We start from the raw sequence: 9,855 nt of genomic DNA, 5'->3' as shown, positions 1-9,855 counted from the left end.
GCACAGTACACCTCAATGTATGTTATTGCTTGTCCCTACATAAAAGTCACCGCGACTTGATTTGTTAAACTAATAATGTAAATGGATATGAATACATTATGTGCAATATACATATGTATACGATATACGTATATATATACATATATACGTACATATATATATATATATACACAAGATGGTTGGGGGAAGAAATCAAGATATTTGGGGAATGTGTTCAAGGGATCAAAATATATCAAGAAAATCCTATGAACATTGGTCCGATTCTCAGCAGTTACGGAGACAATGTGTCGAAGACTGTTGAAAATACACTCCTATCGCACTCTTCGGATAACAATGCTGATATTCAGCAATTGCATGATTAGCGTTTCATTACAATATGCATTAATGAAAATGTCGACATATTCTGGATACATAAATGTCGCGGGCATGGCGAAAGTAGGTAATACTTAAGCGATTTCAGAAAATAAACGTCAAAGTAAATGCTTATCCTTATAAAACTTGTTTTTCCACGCTAAGCGTGCATGTACACGTATGTACGCGACTTTTAGTTATTTTTTCTGGAAACTCGTCACATAGCATTTACTGGTCTTCATCGCGAACGTTTATTTATAACACTCATTGCGTTCAGCAGAGAAAGTAGCTGTTGTAAAATTCGTGAATCTGATTGGTGTGTATTCTTAACGTTGACTGAGTCTAAGAGCAATCAGATTCACGAATTTTTCAACAGCTACTTTCTCTGCTAAACGTAGGCCAGCAACTCCGTAACAGGTGAAAATCAGACCAATGTTTACAGGACTTTTTTTATCTATTTCGATCACCCGAACGCATCCTCCAAATATTGCGGTTTTTCTTCCACAATCATCCTGTTTATAATATATATAATGGCAAAAATAGAAAAATCTATTTTCATGATAGGCAATATATGTACGTTTAAGTTCTTAAAATATTTTGCCTTATTAAATACACGCTATTTATCATTGAATTTTATAAGCTTTTGATTCGCTCTAGAAAAATAACTTTTCATAAAAAAAGTATGCTTATATATTTTACATCAGTTTTTTTTTATATAGACAAGTAAATTATAGATGTTGATATACATACGGCGAATAATACCTATACTGCTATGAATGTGTACTTGCTATACTCGGATGTAAAAAGTAGATTATATTTGAGAAGAGTATTTTACCAATTATCATGAACTGCGGTTCCGTTTATAAACGTAATCCACAAGACTTAGTATTGTCTTTTGTGTCTTCTAGAATGCTTCAAGGGTTTAAATTCAACTTGACAGCCTCTTGTCGTATCACAGAGATGAGTTCCTGATTTATTAAAAATATGAATCTCAGTCCTGCAACCTGTAGAACACAACATATGTAGAAACAGCAATTAAGAAATTAAGATTAAATTTAATCAAAAGCGAAAGTTCTAATGTAAAAGAAAACTGCAAATTGATTTCATTATATTCTTTAAAATTGTGATAATTACTTCGATTACGCTATTGTTGTTCAATTTCATCTTATTGCCAGCCAAAATTGGTCTGCTATCCACAAATATCGGCCGTTTCCCTTCGGACGACAGAAAGAAGTCTCCGTTGTTCCTTAAACGAATAGTACCTTGTCGACGTGAAACTTTCCAAGCTGGACCTTCTAAACTAAGATCCACGTCAACAGTATGATCCTTAGTAGTGCGTCCTACACTGATCTAAGCAAAGATACGGAAGAACATATAAAATGTTAATCTCTCGAAGTACAATAATAAATTGTGTCGTACATAAATAAATAAGTAAATAAATAAATAAATAAATATATATATATATATATATATATATATATATATATATTTACATCCTGAACTAATATATATATCAATTACAGAAATTCTGCAATAGCTCTCTTACCTCTCTAGATCTCATGAGATATCTGACAAGTCTTCCTCTTAAGATGGCCAAAGTCTGATTATCAAAATCTGGTGGACTACTACTTGTTACATTATCGACCAGCACCTGCCATCTACCGAGCTCATTTTCTAACACTTTAATTTCTCTCTTATTCTTCCTGTCTGCCATTGTCAACTCAGCATCCACCAGTTCATCCTTTGGTTCTATCAAATCCGCATCATTGATCATATCTTCGGCATCCGAAAAATTCAATACGTGTTCACCACGTGGTAAGCTTTGCACTGTTTGATCAGGTAACAAGTGATACTGTTTCATCAACTGCCAATGGCCTTGTAACGCTTTCGCAGTCCTAGCTGGATAAAATGTATGTGCATTTGCTTCAAGCAATTCTTGAAATGTTTCCGGTGATGGATGAGTAGTCTGATCAAAGTATAAAATTCGCACAATAAGACAATGTGATATGACAGTATAAAGAGCTAAATCATTAATTAATAACGAATTTCTTGATGAAAATTTCTCAGTCAAAATATTTTATCACTACTTACTGATTTAATAGTACCCAAAAGATCTTCCTCAGCTTTACTATACAATGTTCGTGCTTGCACACTAGCTATTAGTTCAGGATGTAAATTGCGCATAGCTTGCACAGCCACACGTGAAACTGCGCTGTCATATAATAAAGCGTACCATCTCTGTTGTATTTCTTGCAACGTAAAACGACAGGAAAATTTTGTACCTCGATGAACCTTGAACAGAGATGACAGGACACCATAATTGACATTACACGATTATTATTATAATTGTATCGTAATTATTATTACAATTACAATATCAACGAAGGATATATTTGTGTAATATTATAAAGCACAAAAGTTAAAGAACTGAAGTTAAACTAATTAAATAAGTACCATTCTCAAATCATTTGTTTGCTGTACACCAGTAATCAGTGCTAAGTCATCGGTAGGTTTCCATCGTCCGAGATCTTTAGTGGCATTGATGGAATGAGTGTGATTTTTGTTCTTCTTGTTTTTGCGTCCAGGACCATTCGAACCACTGGGTCTTGTGGGTCTACGATTACATCTATCAGATTGCGTTAAGGTGGTCGGTATTGGTATCGGGGTAGGTAATGTTTGCGACGGCATAACATCCATGGAACCAGCTGACACAGATATCGTCCGTGATCTTGATGTTGATTTGGTACTTGTCGCGGGTGGCTGTAAGTTAAATGTTGTCTCCACCAGCTCATCGTCGAACTTTCTGCGCTTTATCGTACGTGACGAGCTTAAAGTAAAAAAAAAAGAATGATACACTTAGCGATACCGGATAGTTTACTTACTGTCTGAATGTAACGCATGCTTAAAGAAGCCTAATTTTTTTACGACGCATAAACTGCTCGGTATTCACCTCCTTCGCTTTGTTGACAAAACATCCAGAGCTGAAGATTCGATAGGAATGCCTAAGAATCCATCTGTACTGTGAGCAAGTCCACTGTGATTCACCCCGGTTGGAGTTGATATATCCATCGTTACGTAAAACGTACACAGGGACTGTCAAACCATAATACACGTTGAATGCTCTTAATAGTAGTCCGTACGTGAACGAGTCGTTAATCACTCCAAATATACTGTGTTGAAATCACGTAATTACTTCGGATCAAAACATCAACATTAAACCACGACAGTTGAGTTCACACGGAATATGTCATAGCATTAAAGTGTACAGAGACGGCATAATAGCTTGAACAAGTAGCGACTACGTTATTCAACTGCGTGTCATACATGTGCGTCCAGTTGAAAATTGTAGTAAGAGCTTTCGCGTACGAATTAGCACCTATCCTTGAAACGGTTGCGTACACATGTTTTTGCATAAGTATAATCGTATCATTAAATAACCATGCAATGACGCTTATTTATACACACCATTTCAAGAATAGGGACTCAAAAACATAAGACGTAAATTTAGGGTGATATTACACGGTGAGTAAAGTATCTGATTACGAATTGGAGATTGAGATTGAATTTGGCCAATCAGTGCAAAGTTAACTGAATTTAAGTTTAGTGAAATTTAGTGAACTTTGCTCTAATTGGTCAAATTTTAATCCAATCTCAATCCTAATCCATGGTGTAATATGAGCCTAATTAAATGCCACTCTACTCGTCGAGTAGGGTTTTTGGATGCAGCCTTGGTGTCGTCAGTAATTTCGAAGCGCACTCTAGATATAGGGGACCACTAGAAAAACTGGAAGTGCTGATTAAAAGAACAGACCTATTATTGACGCCTTTTGAAAGAAGCGAAGAAATCGTTCTGCTATTGTTTCCGATTGGTCGCCGCGCATGCGCAGACAGCCGTTCGTGCGAATAATGGAAAAACGCTGGCACGTTTCCTTCGTACAGTATGGCTCGCTTCGTTCCAGTCGTATTTGGTGTGTCCACGTTTGTTCGGCAACTTGTCAGTATATCCAGAGGAACGACGTTCGATAAATAATCGCCGGCAGCTATGGATGAGGAATGGGGTACGTGCGAGTGTTGACGTTTTAATTAGCAACGCGTAATTTCAGCTCGTATCTGTGAAATAAATGATTCGTTGAGGCGAGCCTAATTTTAACCTCCGCCTTTGTACCTTTACAGATGTAGACAATATCGAGGCGAAATTTGACCTCGCGATGAGAACGAACAAGTGGGAAGGCGAAGACGAAGAGGAGGAAGTTAAGGTAGGATGACAATATTCGTACATTTCTCGCGCGATGGTCGACATTCTCGCGAATCCGCGTATGGCTTTATACTTAACCTACAACAAACACATGTTCTCCATTCTAACACTACTCGTGACGTTAATTATTCGTCTACCCTCGATTCGTAATTTTCGTAATTCCATTCGTATTTCGTAATTTCTTGATTCGCAATTTTTGTTAAAATAACAGTGCGGACGATGCTTTATAGACGTTATCTTAAATAACTGTAAAATGATAAATATGGTATCTGCATAGATATACAGAGTGTCTGATACGATGTGTACATCTATTTTTACACAGACAAACTGTCAAACTGAGCGAAAAATTCCATTACCATTCTGCAAATAAGCAGGAAATTGCTGAGATATTAACGCATTGAGATATTAATTTATACCTTTTGAGTAACTTGCTATGTCAAAGAAATATGGTAGTGAATATGGTAGTCCATGTTGAACTTTCCTAAGCTGTTTGATATTTTGGATCTAAAATAAAATATCATAAAATATTTTGATAATTATTAAGGGATACGTCATTTTTATAAAATAAATGCTGCGTTTGGTTTGGACATTTTATACGTCATAAGCATCATTCTATCTTTATTGTTTTCTAGGTGACAAAGGAAGATAGAATGATGCTTACAGCTTGCAGCAGAATAACAAACACAGGCAAAATTTGGTTCATAATAGTATAAGGTTTGTTTTTTGATTCTGCATTGGCTGCACTAGTTCTCTTTTCATCTCTTTCTTGAAATTTGGTGAGAAAGAAAAAAAAAGAGAACTAGTGCAGCCACTACAGAAACAGAAAACTGATATATAGGTTACCGGTTCATCAGTCAGAAAATTAATGAATGAGTGCACATGATGCAGTAAAATGAACTTTTTAAGCAAAATCTTATTCAAAATATTTGAATTTATTGATAATCTCTTGGTAACAGTGAGAAGTGCCGGACCACATATTTTTGATGGTTGCCAAGAGATTGTCAACAGATTTTAAACATATATCATTTGTAAAAGAAATTATGAATTTTTCAAATTAGTAACCAAAACTTTTGGCTGCTCTCTCTCTATATATATATATATATATATATGTACATATACATATGTAGTTAGTAGTAGGAAAATTACAACATTTTTATCTCGATAAGCTTCAAAATATATTTTATATTCAATAGGAAAATTCTTCTAAGCATTACTAAAGGATAATACTAAAGGATTTCCTTTTATACATAGACACATTTTGCAAAACTTATAGAAAGTGATGCAATTTTTCCATGGCTAGCCATATATATATATATATTTAATAATACTTAGTAGAATACAGTGAAAAGCAGTATATATCTATATAAATATATATAAGATGTATATTTAATGTTTACAAAAAACATTTCTTTTTTGAAATATATATTAGAACATTTGTTTTACATTCATTGTACCTATAAATTTAATTAACTGTGTTGAAATTTTGTTCAGGCATTATTAATGGAGTATAAAACTATTCTATAAAAACGTGTGATACATATTGATATTGAAGAATATGTAAAATGTAACCGATTTCTCTTACTTATCTGTATTAAATAACCTAACAGGATAGCTGGGAAGATGTCGAAGAAGAGAAAAAAGATGTAGAGAAACCAGCGGAAGTACCAAAAGCGAAGTCAAAACCTAGAAAGGCATTGGCTGAAAGGATTGAGGAACGTGAGGTTTGTTTTATTTCTTTTTATTTACAAAATAATATAAAAGGTATTTACGATTTTATTCGTACATTTGTAAGAAGTATTGCATTTTAGAAAAAGGCAAAGGAAGAAGCTGAGAAGAAAGCTAAGGAGAAGGAGGAGGCTCTTACACCGGAAGAGAGGCGGGCTGAGATGTTAAGGCGCCAAAGGTTGCAAGAAGAGGCAGACTTACGGCTGGCAATGGAAACTTTCGGTTTGTCGAATTTAGTAGACTTTAGTCCCCGTAAACCACATAAAAGAGATAAAAAATAATTCATCTTGGGAATTATCTGACCGATTGTTTCTTTTTGGTTTGGACAATTTTGAAATCTCTTTTTATGCATTCTTTACTGACGTTTAAAAAGTATTTTTCAAAATATACGTACGTCACTGAAAATTTAACTTGGTAAAGATGCCTTTTGGGAAAGTATGTATATATCTCGTGATTGCTTTACCATATAGGCGTATATCATCATTGTAACACCATTTTAAGATGCAATGCTTGCAGGAAGGATATACAAGTATCTTTGCTTTATAACACTGATAGCACTAATAGCTATCGTTTTTTATACAAATAAAATAAACGAGGAATTAACCAATATTAATATAACTAACCATTTGTGTTGTGGCACAGAACGAATTGTTATAAATGTAGCCACAAAATTTAATAATTTCTTTGTGTCAGGAACTGTACTAGACAGGGAGAGAGAGAAGGAGAAAGAGAAAGAGAGAGAGAGAGTAAGAGGGAGAGAGAGAGAAAAAAGAGAGTATATATACAAGCACTTAAATTTATTACAAGCTCTACATTTAAATTTATTATCGATGTTGTTGTACTTTAATAAAAGTTGCTATTCTACGCAAATTGTTGTGTTCACATGAGTTTTTGTAACCTTATCTCTCATCTATTATCTGTCTCCTGTACCGTTTCTGATGTAAATAAGCACTCTTCTATATATGTATCTGTATGTAAATTTTTTACATAATATATATACAATAGAAGATACGAAATTCATTAAATGCAGTCACTCTCTAGAAATATTGTACTGCTATAATACGTAGATTGCGTAGATAGCAAGCATTCGGCAGATAGTTTCATTGATTTTTTTAACTATATATTTTAATAAATTGCATAAGACCTTCTTAACAGCTTTGTCGTTAGGACGGTAAAACATAAAGTTAGGAGAAATGTTGCTACATCGCATATATTACATGGACAAATTATAACTCTTTTAACATAGTTCAATACGGTTATATATTTAATTGCTTATGGTAGTTACCTATGATAATTGTTTGATAACTACATTACCTTTTATATTGCAGGTGTGACAGAAGAGTCAGGCCAATCAATCGATGCCATGGTGCCCAGTACGAAAGAGGAATTTGATCTATTTGGTGCAGCTCTTTCACAAAAAATTAATCAATTTAGCAAACACGCAGATTTTCCATACTTTGCAGAAGAACTTATAAAGTCCATTGCTCTTAATTGTTAGTACACTTGTTAAGACTTATATATGAAGATTGATATATCAATTTTACATATCGATACAATGAAACGCTTTTTTCTCGTCTTTTTTTTAATGTTTGGTCATACATTTTTTGTTTCAGTATCCTCACATTGTTTAAAGAAAGTGAAAACTACAGTTGACAATTTGCTCATTGAGAAGCAAAAAATGGAGAAGTCCGACAAAACGAAGAAGAACAAGGGGAAAGGAAAGGCAAAGCTTAAAATTGAGGGAGATAATAATTTATTAAGCGAATATGGTGATTATGTATATGGTGAATTTGATGATTTTATGTAGCGACTTTCTATATGTTCATATATTCTAGTCGCCTAAAATACATGCAGAAGAATATTAATTTGCAGATTTATACAGAGATTTTATATTTGCAAAATGTACAACGGTTTAACCTATACTCCATGATATCGTTTACGTAACGAGATTAAGAAAATAGGAAAGACAACTAGCATGATAATATCGATAAACATGCTTAGAGACACTTTTTAACAATTATACAATAATGTAGCACTCAGAAGTTTTCTGCAGTTTCTCAAAACAGTTGGATATTCAATAATTTACATATTGAGTTTCATGGGATTTTTGTCTGTCATTATTAAACTTTCAGTCTAAAGATATTAAAACTCCTCTTTCCTCGTCCCGTAGTCATCTTGATTGTTATCAGAAGCAAGAAAAAAAATATGTATATACACAAAATTCTTGCAAAACAAATTTGTCATTTTATGTTTTGTAAGAATTTTGTTTATTAATTTCTATTATTTATTGCTCAATTGTAATTAATTAATTAATTTGAACAAATTTTATGGTTGTCTGTTGATTATTAAAGCATAAGAATATAGTTTTCGGAACATTTTACAAATCTATTTCTGATGTCATAATCTAAGATTTCTATGTGGAGGAACCAGGAGCTTTAAAATTAATGGCTATTTTAATAAAACGTAAGAACATGGAAAATATGTTCTGAACGGGAGGAGATGTTTGTAGGATCCTACGATTTATCAATATAATATTGTATTAACATCGAGACTAGAAGAGGGTGAAGTATTACATTATATACTTTTGATTTACAATGGTATTCCAAGCTGTTAAAAACCTTATATGTCTTTATATAAGCATCATTGCAGATTAAATCGTGTAATTACATTATGGAAGTTTTATATAACACAGCTTATATACATACACACATACTTTTACTGAAAATTGGTTACAAGTTGGTTTTGCAAAGAGTATATTCCTAAATAAAGGTTGATTATAAATTACTCTTGCAATTAATTACTCTTGCGATCCTGTTCATAGCTTATGTAGCTAAACGTAAGAAAGAAGAACGGCAAATATAAGAGCCTTATCGCAGTTATCAGCGTGCAATAATCATTGTTGTATTGAGCGACTAACTATTTAACAATAACCAGACATAGAAATCTCGGTGAACAGGTTCTACAGCGGTTGTATAACCGCCAACGATCGAAAATGTCAATTATAAAGGTAAAGTCAAGTAAAACACGGAGATGTGTAACAAAAATATTACGTAAATTCTGTATCGCATAATTTCGTATACGCCCTTCCAACAAATCGTTATATTCCGATGATGATATGGTGCTAATTACAAATGATCCAATGGATTTTTTTCGGGCCGATGGATAGAACGTTCTCTAATTCTGGTCTTTAATTGCCCTGACATCTGTTTCACATAGGAAACGTCATTATTTCTTTTTTTTTTACAAGATAACTTGTAAATTCCATTACTTTTGGAAATGTCAGGAACATTTCTTCTTATGCGCATTGATGATTCCTTCGAGGCTGTTGTGACCAGAGAGATCAAGGCCTTCATGTCTAATAGGACTTCTCTAAATAATGCAAACACGGCCTAATATGAGTCAAACGCTGATCTAGGCGTGAAGTAATACAATGTCAAATCTATAAAAATATTTAAGTCGCGAAGTTAGCAAAATGTTAACAATATATTGTTTATATTTTGTGATTTTATTTGTAAACACCATTA

The 9,855-nt window shown here is 33.4% G+C and overlaps 2 protein-coding genes across 2 annotated transcripts; one reads left to right on the top strand and one right to left on the bottom strand.

The window, feature by feature from the left end:
- Positions 1–107: 107 nt before the first annotated feature.
- On the bottom strand, positions 108–3,783 carry LOC106743642 (microspherule protein 1). The gene is made up of 6 exons (XM_014617680.1): positions 3,302–3,783; positions 2,806–3,178; positions 2,443–2,643; positions 1,898–2,317; positions 1,486–1,701; positions 108–1,355 (listed from the first exon to the last, which is right to left on the bottom strand). Exons 1-6 carry the CDS (start codon positions 3,418–3,420, stop codon positions 1,266–1,268), a joined length of 1,419 nt encoding a protein of 472 aa, XP_014473166.1. The 5' UTR covers positions 3,421–3,783; the 3' UTR covers positions 108–1,265.
- A 467-nt stretch (positions 3,784–4,250) lies between these two features.
- LOC106743669 (eukaryotic translation initiation factor 3 subunit J) lies at positions 4,251–9,115 on the top strand. The gene is made up of 6 exons (XM_014617736.1): positions 4,251–4,409; positions 4,525–4,607; positions 6,214–6,327; positions 6,415–6,553; positions 7,660–7,824; positions 7,945–9,115. The coding sequence occupies exons 1-6, from the start codon at positions 4,394–4,396 to the stop codon at positions 8,136–8,138; spliced, it is 711 nt and encodes a 236-aa protein (XP_014473222.1). The 5' UTR covers positions 4,251–4,393; the 3' UTR covers positions 8,139–9,115.
- Positions 9,116–9,855: the final 740 nt, after the last annotated feature.

Source organism: Dinoponera quadriceps, unplaced genomic scaffold (genome assembly GCF_001313825.1).
Source record: "Dinoponera quadriceps isolate SergipeBrazil2010 unplaced genomic scaffold, ASM131382v1 scaffold1115, whole genome shotgun sequence".
NCBI lineage: Eukaryota > Metazoa > Arthropoda > Insecta > Hymenoptera > Formicidae > Dinoponera > Dinoponera quadriceps.
Note: the sequence above shows the minus strand (reverse complement) of the source record. Positions and strands in the feature narration are given on the sequence as shown.